Source organism: Rhinolophus sinicus, linkage group LG09, assembly GCF_036562045.2.
Source record: "Rhinolophus sinicus isolate RSC01 linkage group LG09, ASM3656204v1, whole genome shotgun sequence".
In the NCBI taxonomy this organism is placed as follows: Eukaryota; Metazoa; Chordata; class Mammalia; order Chiroptera; family Rhinolophidae; genus Rhinolophus; species Rhinolophus sinicus.
Window position 1 is genome coordinate 80,365,853 of NC_133758.1, and position 20,525 is coordinate 80,386,377.

The window sequence follows — 20,525 nt, forward strand, 5'->3', positions numbered from 1 at the left end:
CTGTGCGTGCCATGTTCTCTCCAGCTAATGAAACCCTCACCTTAATGGAATTAAAAACTATAATGGCTTGTGGTGCTTCTGTTTTATATCATTCTCAAATTTTTGTATTTTTGCAAATAAATAACTGTTATACCCCATAGAGGCTCATTTTGCCCTTATGGATTTCCTGTTTTGTACAATCTCTGCCTCTTTGAATCATGTTGATATCCCGATGGGATCAATATTGGTAACTGGACTGAGGAATAATAAGAGTAGAGGTACTAGTAGCAGTTGGAGAAAAAGCAAATACTTATACGGCGCTTACTGTGTATGTGCCAGGGACTAGTCTAGTGTTTCACACATGTTCAGTCAGTTAGTCCTCCAGTAGTAGCATTGTTATTCTCACTTTGTAGGTGAGGAAACTGAGCCCAGAAAGTTTAACTTGCACAGGAATTTGAAGCCAGGCAGTCTGGTACCAGAATTCATGCTATTATCCACTATAGTCTAACTTCTCTGTGGAGTGCAAACGAATAATCATAATAGCAGAGGACTTGGAAAGCAAATATTTAAGTTTCAGCACTGCAACTCACCATTTGCAGTTATACTATCTTCGTTAGCAGTTGTTGCAGTAAGCCATGCATTGAAGATGTAATTGTTTGGTCCAGATGAGTCTTGATTATTCTAAATATAAAGTTTCCATTATTCTAAAGAAAACCAAATGCCTTCTAAGGAAGCCCTGTTTTTGCAACCATTTTCTCTTGGGGTTTATTTTTAGTCCTTTGTTCTCATACAAGTGAGACTGAGGATTGTTCAGTATAGGGCATGGCCATGGCTTCTAAACTGTAACCATTTGAAATAATGTTGCTGTTTGGCACATGGCAAACACATGGCTCAGTTCTTCTGCCCATCATCTGCCTATGTGTAAATTTATCTGCATCTGGAGGAAATGTGAAGTTTTATGGACAAGAATAACTAAGCTGAAACATATCATCGTCCTGCCAAAAGACTAGAAGATATTTGGTTGTATCCCTGCCAAGGTATACCCATCCCCCTCCACGTCCCCAACACACACACACACACACACACACGCACGCACGCATGCATGCACGCTCACACACAAACACACACACACACACAGAATAAAAGAGCTACACAGATCTAATAAACTGATGAAATGTTTCTTCTTACATGTAACAGTTATTTCAGGTATGTCTCATAACTTTACTTTTTATCCACCACTGGTCATCTATTTAGTATCTTTCTGATGAGCTGGGCAGTGTGTGCATTTTCCCCTGGCAGGCTTCTGTAGACATATGCTCCCTTTCCATCTTGTAATCAGTGTGATTTCAGAAAGGTTTCAGATTTCATGATTTAATTCTCTTTGCATTATAGAAAAAATTCTTTGGGGATTAAGTAAACTTTGTGTTCCCTTAGGACTCAAGCAAGGTTGCTCAAGGTCCATCATCATGTATAATGCATCAGCTGCCTTAATGGCATTGATGATTGCAAAGTCGTCTTAACTCTGTAGCCTGAAGAAAATATATTGGCCCATTACTGGTTTATACAGGTCAGGTATCTTAGTGCTGGGCGTAAGGAAAAATGAAAAGTGACAGCTGGTGTCAGCATGAGTTCTGTTTGTAAGCTCCGTTTGTAACCTATTTGAGTAGAAAGTCCTCTTTATTTTCTTGCTAGTGTAAGATTTATTTTTTCCATTCACTATCTAAATTATTTCATCTCTTAATATTCAAGATATTATGTATAAACTTGAAAAGACATGTTCAGCTATACATTTTTTTAAAAAATGAAAGTACCACTACGGGGTATTTCTAGTACAGAACCAATTAACTATTTTATACTAGACTATTATTTTAATTCTAATTATAGAACTAATCTTTTCATTATGTAACATCTTATGCAAATCTGTTGCTAATTTTTTTGAAATTCAGAGAGAACTACTATAGTAATTATGACTGAACAGGAAGTTGTGGACGTGTTGTTTTTTAACATTTGAAACTGGTTTGAAGCAAACAAATCACAAATTTTTCCCTTGGCATTGTCCCTAACTATGTTACTTTCTTATTCATTTGTAAAAAGTTTTTATTTTTTGGTGAATAAACGGCCACTGTAAAAATAAAAACAGGTAATAAGGACCAGAGAATAAGTACCTGGTATTGAGTGGTTTGAGTGTTTACCCATTTTGGGGGGGAAATTGATCAGGGCTCCAGTGTCAGCTATCCGACATCATATTATAGCAGCCTTTTCTTGCATCTATAAGGTGGAAAAGGAGGTCAATGCAGGTGGCCTTGATTATCCCCATGGGAAACTCTTAAAAATTTAAGCACTTGGAGATTAAGTGACATTAGATACTTAGACAGGAAAGCTGACATTAGAGATATATAGTAGAATGGGGAAAAAGCCCAAATTGTGAGATACCCTGCTTGTGTTTTTCGCCCTCTTTCATTCAATAGATATGTGTTGAGTACTTGCCATCAGCTCATGGATATACCTATGAACAATAGATGATGTAGTTCTTGCCCTTATAAAGCTAGTGGTTTAGTAGGGTGTTAACTTAATAAAAATAACTACCAAAAGGTCTTTTTAAATGACAGTTATGAGAGTGTGGTAAAGAGAAGTCCATGTTGTCCTGAAAGGATTTGATGGGAGATCCGACCTAGTCTGGTTGTTTCGGGAAGACTTCCTTGAGGAAATGATATTAATTCTGAAGTTTAAAAGATAAGTAACAAACAGGTGAAATTAGCTTTTCACGCAGTGAAATTACATGTGCAAAGGCCCAGGGGCCTTGGTGCATGAGAGGAATAGAACGAAATCAGAGAGGGTGGACAGACTAAGAGGTGAAGACAGTGGTACAAGAAGGAGAGAAAGTAGTTCAGTGTTTGACCAGAGCCTCAACTCAAAGAAATCAGGTGCACCCGAAAGGCAGCAAGACTAATTATGGCTTTGGACTTGACACATTGATTACTGTCTGCCTTTGTCTTCTCTTCCCTCGATAGTCTTGAAAATCTGGAAGTGCATCTGTAACTCTGTCTGGAAGGCAGAGTGGTTGTTTTGGTAATTTTGAGTGCGGTCAATAGGTATTCCACATAGAAATTCCATTTTTGGACAGAGTCAGTGCTACCTTCTTGAGGTCATGCTACTCTTCTGATTAAAGACTTTTTTTTTTTTTTAATTTTCTTGGCTAGTATTAACAGATGGAATTAGTCACTTCTCTTATTTCTAAGTCCAGGATAGATCTGGAGTTTGGAGGCAGTAAAACTTAGAGACTGAGAATGTTGTTGGGGCTAGACAGACCTAAATTCAAATCCTGACTCTGCCAATTAATATTCTTGTGGCCTTGGACAACTTACTTTTTTCCTCCCTGGGTCATTTTTCTCATCTGTTAAATGAGCCTAGATACATAGCCTAGAGCTTAGGGTATGGGAAGTGCTCCATAAATGTCAGTATTGGTATCATTATTGTGATCAAGTGGCAATTTGTAAAGTTCTGGCTGGGTATTTGGTGGCTTCTATCCATTCTTACTACTAGTTTCTACTCAGGACATGGGAAACATGTTGGGATCACTAATAGCAGTCCTTTACCTTTGCTTCATAATAAGGCAATCTTCTACCGCGTTTACCCGAAAATAAGACCTTGCCAGACCATCAGCTCTAATGTGTCTTTTGGAGTAAACATTAATATAAGACCCGGTATTATATAATATATAATATAACATCTGGTATTATATTATATTACATTATATTATACCCGGTTTTATATTATATTAAAATAAGACCGAGTCTTATATTAATGTTTGCTCCAAAAGATGCATTAGAGCTGATGGTCCAGATAGGTCTTATTTTCAGGAAAACAAAGTATGCCCCCAGACTGTCAATTCCATGAGAAGTTACTCCAAAAGTAAACTTCCATGGAAACTTGTACTGTATATCTAGCACTTAGTGTAATGTGTATACCTAGAAAACAATAAAATCTGTCGAACAAAAAAATAAGTGAATGAATTAAACCAGGTGTTAGGAAATTGGGTGGTTTTTCCTGTTTACCCAACACTATGTGGAGATAAGTTCACTGTGGATATGTCTGGGAGAGCATCTTATTCCCCCTGCTATAAAAAGAGGCAGTGAAAAATAAAAACCAGGTAGCAAACCTTACTTCTGCTCACCTGATGCAAGCTTCATCCTGTGTGATGAGGCTCATATTCACATGTGTTCCTTCCTGAAGTGTGTTTTTTTTTTTTTAAATAATTGCGGTTTTTGCAATTTAACCTTTTTTTTAATTATTATTGGGGAAGGGGAACAGGACTTTATTGGGGAACAGTATGTACTTCCAGGACTTTTTTCCAAGTCAAGTTGTTGTCCTTTCAATCTTAGTTGTGGAGGGTGCTGTTCAGCTTCAAGTTGTTGTCATTTTCAGTCTTAGTTGTGGAGGGCGCAGCTCAGCTCTAGGTGCCATGTTCAATTTTAGTTGCAGGGGGCGCTGCCCACAATCCCTTGCGGGAGTCGAGGAATCGAACTGGCAACCTTGTGGTTGACAGCCTGCGCTCCAACCAACTGAGCCATCCAGGAGGCAGCTCAGCTCAAGGTGCCGTGTTAAATCTTAGTTTTAGAGGGCCGAGCCCACCATCCCTTGCGGGATTCGGAGGAGTTGAACTGGCAACCTGTGGTTGAGAGCCCACTGGCCCATGAGGGAATCGAACTGGCAGCCTTTGGAGTTAGAAGCATGGAGCGCCAACCACCTGAGCCACCAGGCCGGCCCCCCTGAGGTGTTTTAGAGCCACTTCTAATTCAACATTAAATTTGAAGCCATGAGATTCCAGCAATTGACCTGTGATAAAAAACAAACAAAAACAAAACAAAACCAAAAAAAATCCTGTCATTTTGAAATATTTAAAACAAATTGAAAATTGTACAAAATATTATAACAGATATCCACATGTAGATTTAACATGTTAATATTTTGCCATATTTTCTTCAAAACCTTTTCTAGTTCTTAACGTCTACTAATTCTTTATCAGCGTATCTCATGTCATTTCTATTATACTTTACTCATACCTTTACTTTTACTTGCTCAATCTTGTTAGAGTTTTTTTAAAACATTTTTTTTTCAGAGAACAAGCTTTACTTTCATTTCTAATGGTTACTTTCTTTTACTTAAAAAATTACACTTTATTCTTTTCATGACTCATTAAGTTAAATGTGTGACTTATTCATCATGGATCTTTCTTCATTTCTATAAGCATATAAGAATGTAAAATGTACTGTTTAGTACCATTTTAGCACCATCCTAGAAGTTCGATACCTAGATTGTTTTATTGTCCATATACATATTCTGTAATTTATACCATGACTTTTATATTATTTGTAAATTACTGATTTTTAGAAATATTTTTTAAATTGTTTAAAATTTTTGTATTTAACATTTAAAAACTTTCCAAACATATGAGCATCTTTTGTTGTTGGTTTCAACTTTTATTCTTTTGTGGTAAGTGCTGTGTACAAGATAACTGATTCTTTGGAATTTGGCTTAGTATTTAAAAAAAAAAATATTGGTAACCTTTGGATTTTTATAACTAGATTGTAAATCATAGAATCAGAAAGAACTTCAGAGACCACCTAATTCAACTCCCTCCTCTGTTTTATAGGAAAATAAGTAACAAAAAAAATGGCAAGTGATTAACCTGTGCCCACAGAAACAGTTGCTAGGAAAAAAAAACAACACTTAATTTTTTCAGTCTAATGTTACTTTTTAATCAGATACAACCTTAAATACTGGTTTGCCTCCCTGAGGGACATTTTTTGAGAAGTTCCTCCTCAGTAGGCTAACCCTTTGTTTGTACCTTTATTTTTAAATTTTTTACCTTTATTAAATTTATTGGGGTGACATTGTTTGATAAAAATATATAGATTTCAAGTGTACGATTCTATAATACATCATCTATATGTTGCATTGTGTGTTCACCACCTAGAGTCAGTTCTCCTTCCCTCACCGTATATTTGACCCTGTTTACCCTCTTCTACCATCCCCTTCCCCCTTTACCCTCTGGTAACCACTAAACTGTTGTCTGTGTCTATGAGTTTTTGTTTGTCTTATTCATTTATTGCTTTCAGTTTTAAATCCAACATATGAGTGAAGTCATATGGTTCTTGACGTTTTCTGTCTGACTCTCACTTAGTATGATAATCACAAGATCCATCTATATTGTCACAAATGGCACTATATCATTTTTTTCCGTTGTGTATATATACCACGTCTTCTTTATCCAATCATCTATCGAAGAGTACCTTGGTTGTTTTATGTCTTGACCACAATGAATGATGCTGCGATGACCATAACGGTACATATATCTTTATGGATGTTTTCAGGTTTTTTGGGTAGATACTCAGAAGAGGGATTGCTGGGTCATATGGTAATTCTATTCTTAATTTTTTGAGAAACCTCTTGTTTGTACCTTTAAATCACTCCTGGACTAAGTCAAAATCATCCACAGAGGGGTAAAAAAAAAAAAATGCACCACGGAGTACTTGTGATGAGTTCTTGAGCACAGTGTTTAAGGCTCAACGTACAAGAGGGAAGAGAGATGTTACAAGGCAACCTTTTTTGGCAGCTGGAAGTTTTCTCTGTTTATCCTTCCTTCTTCAAAAAAAAGAATGAATGAGAAGATGATACAATGGAAGTGAAATTAAATGAGGATAAGTTCATGGTGTAAGTGGAAAAAAATACGTCCTTTTTTTCTTTACCTCAGACCCTCATATAGTTACATTTTCTTAAAAATAAAGAGGAAAAGAAGACAACAAAATCTTCTTTTCAGGTGGAACAAAACCCTTTTTCTTCCTTTATTTTAGGGATGCCAAATATGCTTTCCTTCTGTGTAACTTCCTTCTAATCAATTATATTTCTTCCTGTTATAGTCAAACATCAATTACAGAATGAGATTTTAGGTAATACACATCTCTTATGCTAAAAAATTCATATAGAGCAATGCATTTAAACTTCTATTATTTGTAAAAAGATACAGTTATGTAGTGGTTTCCTGGAAAGAGTTATAATTTTATGGGTTTGTAATTATATAGTCATTGTTTGTGGTCCTCATTGATTTTCCCTTCTCCCAGTTTAGAGCTGCAACTCAGAGAACCTGTAAGTACCCTGTCTGTATTACAGGGGTTTGTTGCCAAGCTGTTTTATGGGAACCTAAATATTTTTTTTTTGGTGGTCTGATAAGAGATTGTTGTATTAACGGGTCTGTAGTGATTACCTGATAGCTAAAAAAATTCCTCTTGTCTATTCTGTGATTAAAAAGAAGCAGTTTGGGAAGCTGTGTTGACTTAATAGAATTGGAGAGTTTTTATGTAAAAATAATGACCAATATTTTTAAATGAAGGTATGGGAAACTGGAATGGTTGGCTAGAGGTAATTAAGATAAAGGTTAATCTTATTAGGTGAATAATGCTGTGGTAGACACCTCCAGTTTATTCCACTGAACCAAGGTTCTTAGAAGCAAAATCCCTGGATTATGAATATAAAAATTCACTTGTCATGTTCAAAGAGATGAGAAGTTGTACTGTGTTGAATAGTGTCCCTTAACATTATTGTCCCCTGGTACCTGTGAATGTCACCTTTTTTATAAATAGGTCTTTGCAAATGTAATCAAGTTAAGAAGAGATTGTACTGGATTAGGGTGGGCCCTAATGCAATGACTGGTGTCTTTATAAGGTTAGACAGACAGAGATGGGCATACAGGGAGAACACCATGTTAAGACAGAAGCAGAGATTGGGGATATGTTTATAATCCAAGGAACACCCAGGATTTTTGGCAACCATAGAAGTTAAGAAGAAGCAAGGGAGAATTCTTCCCTAGAGCCTGCAGTGGGAGCATGGCTCTGCCAGCACCTTGGTTTCAGACGTCCAGCCTCCAGAACTGTGAGAATAAATTTCTATTGTTTTAAACCCCCCAGTTTTTGATAATTTGTTATGGCAGCCCTAGGAAACTAATACAGAAGACATTTTAATTATATTATAACTAATATAAAAACAATTAGAGTATGTGCTGGAGGTGCCTGAGCCAACATACAAGAAGAGAGAAAGTCTGAACCTTTTGGAAATGCATTGCAGCTCAAAAGACCTTAAAAATTGCTCACTTAAGGTACTTGTGAGCTGTAACTCCTGGGAATCTATCATAGTTTTCAGACTTTGTTTTCCACAGCTGGCATTACCCCGGGGAAATCAGTATAAGGAAAGACCTCCTGCACAACCATAAAAATAGATTTTAAGCTCGCTAGGTCCCTGGTGGGCTTTTTTTTTTTTTTAATTTGAGAGCTCAAAAGAAAATTATGGCCCTTCTATTTTCTGTGTAGTTCACCATCTTCCAATAAGACTAATTCTTTCCTTATCACTTTTATTTATATTCAGTGCCTTTCTAGTTCTGGTTTTTTCGTTTCTTGTGGAAACTTTTGCTACAATAATTTTTTTTTATCTTTTCCTTTTCAACAGGAACCATGCATCTTTTAAATGAAAGCATTCTCTTTTTTGTCAGCTAGATTTGTCTCTTTTTAGTTTTTAACATGTGTTTTGATTGATGACTATGCAATAAGACCCTAATGTTTATAAATGCATATGAAAATACTGCAGAGATTTTAACAACCACTTAGCTTTAGATGTTGGAATGAGCTAATAATTTGGATATTACTTGAACACTTGTACCCTGAAATGAGATGGCAAACACAAATGTCCAAAAGTTTCAACCAGTAGTATAAATGAAAGACAGGCTAGGTGTGATAAAATGAGCAATGTGTGCCTTATTCACCTTCAGCTAACTTTTGTCCTACAGGAAAATGGAAATGTGGGAATGGAGGCTCACTTTTAACAAATCTCCTAATTTTTAGGGGAAGATGGAAATTAAGTTTCAAGAACTGTAAAGGTCTGAGATTTTGTTTTATCCTATTTACGAGTTAAGAAGTTAGCCTGCTGCGATTTCAGAGACAAAGGACTTTGTTAACTCACGGCCATAGCAGTACCCAGAATGTCAATATTTTCTTATATTATGAGCCTTTATGCCCAGAGAGTGACAGAGGAAAAGGCCAGGTGACACCTGTACACACGATGTATTGTGTTACTAGAGAGAAATTCCAAATTTAGGAAACCTGAATAATTTCTAATAGGAAATAAACATGCTTGCCCTTTGCTCTAGAGAGAGAGATCTTTCTTCCCAGTCTGTCCACTATACACACATCCTTGAAAGGATTCCAGAACAATATCAGGTAACAAGGAGTCCTAGATTTTTATTATAGCAGGTATTATTGAGTAACCTTTCAGAATTTATTTCCATCAGTTATATTAAAAATTATATTTTAATCAGTCATTTAAATTAAACCTGATTATGTAGGGTAGTTTTTTAAAAACGCTTTTGAAAATCTATAGTATTAAGTATTCACGTATACTCTTGATCCTAGAGTTATATTTTATAGCCTAGTATACTAACGACATAAATTTTAGGGATCAGTATCTTTTTATTTTTCCAGCTGTGGAAACAACCCCTTCAAGACACCTAAATTCTATTTATTATTGCCACCAATTAAAAAAAAATGCATGTGACAACTAATGCAATATGGTACTCTGGGTTGGATCCTGGAACAGAAAGAGGAAGTTAATGGAAAACTGGTGAACTCTGAATGGTCAGAGTCTAGTAAATTGTAATGTACCGATGTTAATTTCTTAGTTTTGACAAATATTTTCAGGTAATGTAAGGTGTTAATAATGTGAGAAACTGGATAATAGGTATACTAGAACACTTTTTACCACCTTTGCAACTTTTCTGTGAATCTAAAATTATTTCAAAATAAAGTCTATTAAATTTTTTAAAAAAGGGATAGTTTTAATAATAGAAGAGAAGGAAGGGACAGTTATATAGAAATGAAATACATTTAGCTTTGTGAAAAATTGACTACATTGTACTTATTTTTCTCTTTTTGGTATGAACTGGTAAAGATTTTGACATGCGTTAGTATGATCCATGGATTGATTATTGGCCTTTGGAAACCACCATGGGATAGCTTTATTGAATTTTACTTTACTGTAAAATGAGATGAAATTGTCTTTCTACTTTTCTTGTAGAGAAATGTAGAACATGTAGAATCAGATACCCTTACACTTTAAACCTGAACAGATATTTAGCCTGTACCCCTTTTATGCATCCAGTCTAATTCTGTATAATTCCAGGTTATGAATTTTTGTCACGGTGGGTTAGTGGATCCTCTCCAACTTAAGATTTAGCATTTCTAGGAATTTCCTTGATGCAAATGGCCCTACAGAGCCTCAGAATATTTCCAACTCAAAAATGCCTGAAAATGCCACTTCTCACTGTTAGGAGGGAGGGCCAAGAGTAGGAAGAGGTTGCCAATTGAGAGGAAGTTGGGAGGAGGTTATTGTAGGCGAGCACCTAGTAGACCAGACTGCAGCCATGCAGCCACAAACGGAAGTCTGGGCAGTGTACAAGCCTGGGAGGACTCTGTGTGCAATAGAGTTCAAGGGCAGGGCTGAAGTTCCTGCAGAGGTGTATAGCTTGTCAATCATGGCAACATATTGGAATCGTCTGGGCAGATTTAAAAAATACCCAGGTCCCACTCTTAGAGGTTCTGATTTAATTCGCATGGAGTGAGGCTTGATATTTTTTAAACAGCTCCCCCTGTGAAACTCATGTGCACCCCGGGTTGAGAACTACTGTGCTAGAGTGGAGGTGGATGACTAGCATGAGCCCCAATCTGCAGGGCGGAAGGCCAGGCCTGGGATTGGGGCCATGGCGAGGGGAGCGGGCTGTGGCTCAGGGAGCAGAGCAGAGTCCAGGGTTGCAGCGTTGGTGTTTTGGTCTGAAAATGTCTGCCTGGTCCTGTCCCTTTCATGGTGATCACATGTGTATCTGCCTGTGACTTTCATGGGTATAGCACTGAGTGACCCCCATCCTAGGAAAGCCCTTGGTCCTAGGCTAAGCGGGGCTGTTGATCATTCTAGTGCTTTAATCCAGGCCACGCATCCTGTGTGGTGCCCTATTACTAGCACCTCCACTCTTCCTGGCTCAGTACATGGCTAAATTCTCACTGATTTTTATCTCACCTTTCACCTTCCATTTTGTTTCTGATAAAGCCAGCTGGTTTGGGGCGGGGGGGGGGAGGCACAAGAAAAGACGTGGAGAAGAGCTGTGGCTGTTTATGTTCTTTATGCTTCAGTAAAAATCTACTCAGGAACTAGTGTGGGATTTCAGTGAGCTCAGCAGTGAGGAGCTTTAGGACACAGAGGCAGGTGTAGCATAAAGCAATTATTCTCAAACTTTATAGAGTACCTCGAAATTGCTTGGAGCATTGGCTGAATCACAGGTGGCTGGGTCATGTCCGCAAACCTTCTGATTGAGTAAGTCTGGGGTAAAGCTTCAGAATTCAAATTTCTAACAAGCAGATGCTTTGGGGGCTGGAAACCACTCATTTGAGAACCACCAGTATAAAAAGTCTTCACCTCAAAACGGTGTGAAGGCTCTCTCTCAATCTATTTTCTCAATAGTAAAACAAGGAAATTTACATTCACCTCATCAGTCATCATGAAGTAGCCCATAAGTCACCAAGCACAATGCCCGAAATATGGTAGACACTTTCATTCTCTGAAAGGTCCCAGTATATTTCTGATATCCTCTACGTGGGGATGATATGGTATTGTATTGACTATTGTAGGTTAATAATTCCAAGGACAATAATCAAAATCACCTGGAGATCTTTCTGTTGCTCTGAAAAACCTAGGGCTCTACCTCCTTGGAGATTCTGATTGCATAGGTATGAGGGAAGACCTGGGAATCAGATTTACAAAGCTCACCACAGTGACTTGGAGAGTTTTGGGAACCACTGCTCCTGAGCAACAATTCTCTAGTACAGGGGTTCCCCACCACTACAACTTCACTGAATCATCTGGAACACTTACATGGATGCTGAAGCCTGCACCCCATCTCCAGAAATTATGATTTCCTTGGTTTGGGGTATGGCTTGGGCACTGGGATTTTAAAGCTTCCCAGGTAATTCTGGTATGCAGCCAAGGTTGAGACCACTGCTCTAGTGTATTCCTGCGGTAAGCAAAACATGGAGTAGTTGTTAAAACGCAGATTCTTGGTCTCAGCTCAGAGCTGCTTAAGCAAACTCTCTGGGCCAGAGACACAGTAATCTGTGTTATTAGCCGATGGCCTGAAATGTTAGTCTTCACAAATAAGGCATGAGAATCCTTGCTCAAGGGACACCATAGAATCTCTCATTGAATAAATATTCTCTGACTGCACATCTCTCCTATTTTTATGGCAGTTTTTACTTTGTTATCTCATGGAATCCCCTGCATACTTTTGTGAAGCAGCATGAGTAGATATTATCCCTGTTTTATTGACGAGGAAAGTGAGATTCAGGGAGGTTTTCTCTCTAACAGCACTCTTGGGGATATAAACATAGATCACGCTCATGTTCTTCCTTGAAAGAAAACCATAGTCTAGTGGGGGACTGAAGATAGAAACAGGAATGCAGGTGTAAAGAGAGGTAGTACAAATTAAAAGGAAAAAAAAAAAAAAAACTCAGAGAAAGAGTGGTTAGTGAGAATTTGTCATGAGGAGGGAATCTGAGAAGGTTCTTTGGAGGAGGTGGCTGGCCCAGGCCCATCTTGGAGCTGATAAAGTTGTAGCATTTCCTTTGAGGGTCTGGATGAAGGGTAAATGATGCTGGCCTTGCTGCTGGTTCTCTTTATTGAATTTTCATAGATTTTTATAACCCAGTCTGGGTAACTGCCTTTGTGCTATTTTTTTAAATCATACTTACAATAAATTCTATTTTAAGATCTTTCTGGCTGATTAATAAAAGTGTGGTTTGTCTTTGACTTTTACAAGTAAATGATTATTTTGACTTACCAGAATAAAAATTACAAGAAGCTTTTTGTCCATTGGGAAGATAAACCAATAGACATATGAACCATCATATAGTTCATTTCTATAGAGGGGGGTATTTATTTTAGCTATAATGCATTAGCTGAAAATAAGCATCTGTACTATTATAACTATATTATTAAAGCAAGGAGTATGAAGAAAGTTTCAAGGACAGTGGATTTATTTCTGGAACAAAAGAGACAATAAGGAAAAAGCTGTGACTGGCAGTCAGATAAAGAGCCAAGTTCTATTAGGATGTGCTGGCTTTTCTCTTTTCCGACAACATCTGTCTCAGATTATTATATATGATACCTACTTGTGTAAAGCATTGGTTCTTCATGAAAGTCATATGAAGATATGGAGAAACTTTATAATTCATAAGGCTTGGGAAAGGTGGCTTAAATAGTGGTCTATTGAAAGACACAATTTTTAATGAAATGCAGTTTATTATTTTCAAAGGTACATCTTTGAAAACAGATGTTAAGTGCAAAGAAATACAATTATATTTGCCCTTCAAAATAGCTATTAAAATTTTAGATGCACATATTCTTTGACCTATCAGGTCCACGTCTAGAAATCTATCCTACACATACACTGATACAAGTGCACAAAAAGTATATGAAAGGATGTTTGTTGCAATACTGTTTATGACAGCAAAAAAATGGAGACGATCTAAATGTCCGTTAGTACAGGACTATTTAAATAAATTATTGTTCACTCCTATAATGAAATATGCCATCTTTGAAAGAATGAAGTTTTGATATAGAAAGATGTCAAGATTACCTTAAGAAAAAAATGAAGTGGCAGAACAGTATAAATAGTGTAAACCCATTTATGCACCGAAAAGAATATCTGTCTATTTGTGTATATACACTTTTCCTTAAATATGCGTAGACTAATCCTGACATGATGCACAAAAATCTGTCCCAAATCCTTACTTTTAAGGAGCAACTGCAGCCTGGGCAACGGTGTGAAGTGGATATTTTGTACTCTTTACCATGTACTGCCTGAAGTCTTAGAATTTTTTCCATAAGCATTTATTATTTTTAAAATAATGGCTAAAAATAACTATTAAAAATAAAAATTATTAAATTTATTTCATTTATTTATTTTAATAGTTTTATACTATATTTTTATAAATTGTAGAAGCCTTTTAACATTAAGACCTTTATCTGATACTCAGAAATTTTCAGGTATGTTAAATGAAAAAAAGCTCCATTACTTTAGTTCTTAGTTTAAATATTGATTTATAGTGAATAATCCCTGAAAAAATATCACAACACAAAAATTAATTTCCACCATTATTTAGAAAAATTACATACCGCTAGTTGAGAACCTCAAAATTTGCATTTTGATAACCCAAATTGAGAAGATTCTCCCCCTGGTGTTTATGCTTCTCTTGAAGTATCATGGAAATGTCTGATAATGAATCAACCATATTGAGTTCTTCACTTCATTTTCAGCGTTAGGCTTTTGTGCAGATGGGTCCTGGTAATATGTTATTTTTGGATTGACTTCTATTTTTCAGAATCAGAAATTAGTGAAAGATTGTTTTCCATTATCAAATCATTTATTTATCCCTAAGATAATGGAGGATTGTTTTAAAACACAAATTCTTTGTTCTTTTTATGATTTAATATAACATGTTTCAAGAGTTGGTATTTTAAACAAAACTTTGGTAATTTATAAAATATTTCTTATATGCCTTTGTTGCTGACATATTTTCCCCACATACAGAGACTTGTCAACTTCTATTGTTCCCTAATCTGATACCATAATTCTTGTGATTATCTTTTTTGTTTCTTCTTCTGTTTCTACTGTCTTTTTTTCCCTACTATCTTTATATCTACTGTTCACTGTGTGTCTTAGACCTCAGGGAGATCTGACTGGGTTATTTAGTCACTATCCACAATAGGGAAATACTTTTAGATAGAAGTCTCTCTCGATCCAGGTCACATCATCGACTGTTGGCCTTTCATGTCTGGCCATTAAAAAGCTGGAGTGTTGATTTCTGGTCCAATCAGATGTGTCCAGGAAGTCAAGATGGTTTTAAACACAATGACCTCTTGTCATTCATTTAGAATCTAATCTTAGGGACAATTCACTGGACCAACTCCCCAGCAGAAGATATTTAACATTATGTTACATTTACTCTGAGCCCTATTCAAAATATAAATTAAAACAAAACAAAAAAATCCCCCAAAATCAGTCTAGGGGAATGCTTAGACTTGGACTATATAACCCACAGGTTCTGTGTCCAACACATAAATAGTGTAGGGGAAGTGACACAGGCCTTGCATTACCATGTCCACACAAAGTTTGCATCCTCACTTGGCAACTTCCCAGGTGGCCAGCCTTGGCTCTCAGAGATTGACTTTCCATGTAGAACAGAGAAAACAATATTTCTTTGTAAGATTGACATGAGGATTATGCATGTAAATTGAATACGACAATAATTGACACAGTAATTATAATAGCAGCAAACATTTTTATTGTGTACCAAGTGCCAAACATTAGTCTAAGCCCTTTATGCATATTAGCTTTTTAATCGTCTATGAGATTATTACTCCCATTTGACAGATGCTACAGACAGGTTCTGTAACTTCCTTGAGATTGTACAGTTCATACGTGAAGGAGCTGATAGTTCGCACTGTTAACAACTACACTAAACCAAACCTACGCAGGACGTCAGTGCCCAGCTTTGTTTCTACCCTGAAGTTTGTGGCCTTCTGGGTTCCACCCTTGTCAGACCCACATATAAAGTACCACCATATCTTATCCTCCATCAGATCCATCCATAATCTTTAATTCATGATGCTCAATGTCTCCCTGGGGAATTAAAGGTGTCACAAGGTCAGGCTTCCACTGTGCACCATCTTACCTGCTCTCTATGCCCTCACCCAAGCTGAGGTTTGCCCATTCTTGTGGGATTATCTGATAAGGGGTCTCTAGCCGGGCTGTCTTCCTTGGAATTCTAGTGAAGAAATGTCTTCAGCTTTGCTACGTCCTTGTGTCTTCCTGTTCTCTCCCCTCCACTTGTCAAGCATGGAATGTTTTAAGTAGGGGTCGTCCTTAAGCCAGACAGTGAAGTAGGTAACATTTGCCCCTTTAAACCACTCATTCTATCAGTTTGTCCTATTTCAGTCTTTCAAAGCTCAATTGGTCCGTTTAATGAGAAGCTTTCAGCTTCTGAAGAAATAGGAGATGGTTGGGGGAATGGGAGAAATAATTTAGAGCAGTACTTCTCCGCCTGTAATGTATTTGTGAACCTAGGGGCCTTGTTAAAATGCTGATTCTGAAACAGCAGATCGGGGTGGGGCCTGAGATTCTGCATTTCTGACAAACCCCTGGTGATGTGAGTGCTGCTCGTGTCTAGACCACACTCTGAGTAGCAAGTATTGAAAGACTGAGGCACCACCCTGAGATGGCACAGGATTCACCCTGTTACTTTTCCAGGAACATTTAATCCACGAGTCTCTCAGCGGCATTTAGTTAATGTGACTGGCTGCTAGAAGAAACTTCTCAATTTCAAACCCTACCCTAGAGTGTTTATCAGTAAAACCATTCCTGGTTGGAGAAAAGAACAGTATAGACTTCTCAAGTTTTGATATAAACCCTGTGAAAATAGGCGTTTCTCCCTATCAGTTTAATTGGGTGACTCTCAAATGATTTATGCTCATTTTTACTGAGCTTTATGTGAAAGCATCATCTTGCCGCTGCTCCAGGTTGCGTTTCTCATGACTAGGGAAGTAGATGATTAAACTTATTCTGGTGCAAGGGCTCCATGTGTATTTCCATGCCTGTTTCTTTGTTCCTTCTCTCATCACCTGCATAAAAGGTGAGTTAAGTCAACTTTCATTTCCCAGTCTTTTGATTTGGCATCAGCTCTCTAGGAGTGCTTATGAATAATTCTGTTAGAAATGGTTTGATAATACTAATCTGAATAATAAAATATTGTGCAGAGCTTTCCATATGGTAATGTGGGCAGAAACCTGTGCAGTGATGCTGCCAATTCTCCTTGGGATAGCAAAGGCTTATGTTCTCTATTTCTGTTTGCAGGGAGGAGAACACTGTTACTACCAGGGCCATATCCGAGGAAACCCAGCCTCATTTGTTGCATTGTCAACGTGCCATGGACTTCAGTAAGTGTCCACAAGTTTTTTTGTACTATCCATTCTTTTAATCACTTACCTTCTTTGTTTTTAATGCACTGTCATCGAAATCCCTATTTTATGTAGAGAAGTAATTTTGAATCAGCAATGGATCTGATCTTTTCTCCTCTGTGGTTTATAAACCAAGCAGATTTTAAAATTAGAGTTGCAGGAATCCGGGGCTTTCGAATTGTATAATATGATAAGTTATAGTGATATTTGAAGCATTTTTTTAGTTTCATCCAAGTTGAGACAGTTGTAGTTTGGGTAACTTTGGTCTCTGTTTCTGTGGATGTTTAGCCCCTGGGTACCGTTTGTACTCCCACTCCTCCTTGATGTTAGTTTTTATATTTTTGTGGGATAATAGAAATTTCAGTAGATGGAAACTCTTGACTTCTTGCACAAAGACAAAAAAGCTGCAAGTGACCTCAAGTGTTTCAGTGTTCATGTGTTTCAGCGCCTTTTTTATGCCAGAATTCCACCTACCGAGCAGCAAACTTTGGGAGAGTCTGTCTTTTCTCAGAAATCTCCAAGGATCAGAGTTTATCCTTCCTCGGGGCCTTGCTTCCTTTCTCATAAACTTCATTATCAAAGAATGTTTCCTGATCTTTCACATGGGAACACATCTACTTCCCCCATCCTGTCGATAATGGTGACACATACACAGGTGGCCGTCTCTTACTTGCTTTGTAAACCCTTACAAAGCTACCGTGTCATTCCTCAGCATTCTACTTAAGCCAGATCATTTCAGTGCCTTATTTTGTTTTACTTTTTTTGGCACGGGACAAGCCAGCACTTTCAAGTTTTGTTAAATTTTTGTTTGGCACCTTTAAAGTACTTCCTGTCTGTTACCAAGTTAGAGATGTGGATTTTTCATCTAACTAGCAATTACTGAACGTCTGCTATGTACCAGCACTATGAATATTAAGGTGATTAGAACATGAACCCTGCCCCCGAGAGCTCAGTCTAGTGGAGAAGTGAAATCTACCTCAGCTTCCTACTATGGAGTATGATAGGTATATTTGTTTTCTTGGAGAGAGAAGAAAAACAGAAAAATACAAGCTGAGAGTGGGCACTGAACAATGAGGTGGTCCTCGAGGGCTCCAGAGAAATGTAACACAGAGAAGTTTCTTCTAGCAGCCAGTCACATTAACTACTCCACCTCCAGAGGACGGTGGAGTGGGCCCCGGAACAGGGTTTGATAGAATATTCCAAGAGAGGGGTGAGATGGACAGGTCTTAAAGAAAGCAAGCAAAGAGATCTAATGGGAAAGGCCAGAAAACCTAGCTAGTTTGCCTAAATGGTACCTCTGGTTAGGCTCTGGCAGTAGGTATGAGAGAGGTAGAAAGGAGTGTGAGGATTTGTTCAATAACCAGAAAAAGAAGGCCATGTGCCTGAGAGCATGGAAGATGTTTAGTTGACTATTATTTGTTTGAAAAAACTACTTATTTTAAATAAATTCTTTGACTAGAAAAACATTTTTACAAACAGGAATCCATGCCTAATATCTGAGGGCCTCAGTTTTCTTATCTGGGAAAAGAAACGTTGAATCCTCTTTGGCAGTAAAATTGTTATATCTGATCTCACGATGAGCACAGCTGTTAGCTAGGACTTGTACACTGGGTCTGTTGACATTTGTGACAGCAAATGTATGTTGTAAGAGAGTGATAAAAAAAATGAGGTTTTATATTTCTTCTCTCTTCCTCTTAAAATCTCAATCAAAAGTCACTTTGTAAGCATCTGACCCAGTACTTATTCCACATTGCCTCCCAGTTTCCCAAATGGACACGATATTGTGAGAATCAGAGAGAATGAGGGCTCTAATATAGCTGAAACCTACGACCCATTGCTTGCTCCTAAACCTATGCAGTCATTTGAAAGAGGATAGAAAAGTAACTTTAAGGAAATTTTAGTGACTAGCTCAAGCATGCTTGAGGTGTTTAAGTAAAATTTACGTTTACCTTTGGAAACCTTTTCATTTAAAACTAAACAAAAACAAAAGCCCACGGTGTGTCTAGGAACTGTCAGGACCGTGTACAAGTATGTTTGGGTGCTCTTAGACTTTTATAAGCATGTTGAATACTCTGGTTCCTTTTTGTCATTTATTATTCTCATCTTGATTTTACATTTTGAACAAAAATTAAGGACATAAATATTTTGGGGAGATATCACTAAATATTAAATAATTTATATTATCTCAATTGCAGTGATTTAGATATGACATTATTATTTCATCCGTGACTCATCTTTTATAAATTACCAAGTACATATTGAGATTTTTCATTTTTCTTGATTTACTGAATTCACTTGAAGAACTTAAAGGGGAAAATAATCAGATTCATGTCTTTTACATAAAAGCTACAAGAGCACATTTTTCAAATTTGAAGGACTAATGGGTAACATTTTGGTCCTGGTAGGCTTGACGTCAGGACAAATTTCTGTTAACTATGTGAACCTTAAAGAATGGAGCCAAATGTAGGTTTATTGCCCTCTTGTGGCAGTTTGTAAGAATGGCTGTTTTCTTCAAATCTTTTGATGCAGCCTTTTAAAATTTTAGTTCAATTGGCTTATAATGACGTGGTCCTAGCTGCAGGTTTTTATCAAGTGTACTGTGTTATGGACTCAGTACACTTATTGGAATTCATATAAATATAGCAGAAAGGAGTCAATCCTCAAACAAAGCAAATAAAACATATGCCTTTTAATTGTTAAAGAATTAAGGACAGCATGTTGTCGTGTAAGGAACCAGAATCTTACACATATAGATGGTGTCTGAATCTGCATTCTTTACACTGGGCATCATGATGTTTAAACCCAATAAAAATGACTGATTTTCACATTGGACACTAACCTCATGTAAGAGGAAATAACATCTAGTATTAGATAAACGAAATGATCTGCTTGCTACTTAATCAGTGTTACCATGCGAACTTTAGTAAAGGGTTATGGTTTCATACAATGTTCTCAATGAGTCTGGCCAGTTCTCATCAGGGGCAGAAATAATGTTTACTGCCATATTTGGTCTACTGTCTTGAAAAGGCTCACCCCACTTGATTCCTTAGGCATGTATTGTCAGGAGTATCTTACAAACTGCATCTGTTTATCTTTAAATTCCAAATACAGTGTCATCCAAATTCAGAAAGTACACTTTTTTTGGTTGAAAACCTTACAGATGTGAGAATAGCCATTCTAAGGGTATGAGAAAACATTGAGGACATGTGGAAGACGTTAAGGCAAGAATGAAAGAATTTGGATGGAGGCAGAGCTGGAGGCCATTATGATTCCAGCTCAGGGAAACCAGCCTATTTCACTGAGCCATCAGTGAAAGACAGAGACTGTTCCCTGGCTAACAGCTTGGCTGTCAGGCAGTCGTTTCCACCTAACATTGACAAATGACCACAGAAGATCACAACTTTGCCCTCCCTCCGGATCCCTGGATGTTATGACATGTT

The 20,525-nt window shown here is 37.3% G+C and overlaps 1 protein-coding gene across 19 annotated transcripts in view; it reads left to right on the forward strand.

The window, feature by feature from the left end:
* The window catches only part of ADAM22 (ADAM metallopeptidase domain 22), a 230,158-nt gene that overhangs the window by 137,364 nt on the left and 72,269 nt on the right, over nt 1-20,525 (forward strand). For all 19 annotated transcript variants that reach the window (XM_019716244.2, XM_019716282.2, XM_074340694.1 and 16 more), the window contains exon 5: nt 16,982-17,064. In XM_019716244.2, the coding sequence (XP_019571803.2) occupies nt 16,982-17,064 (83 nt within the window). The remainder of the gene's footprint in view (nt 1-16,981; nt 17,065-20,525) is intronic.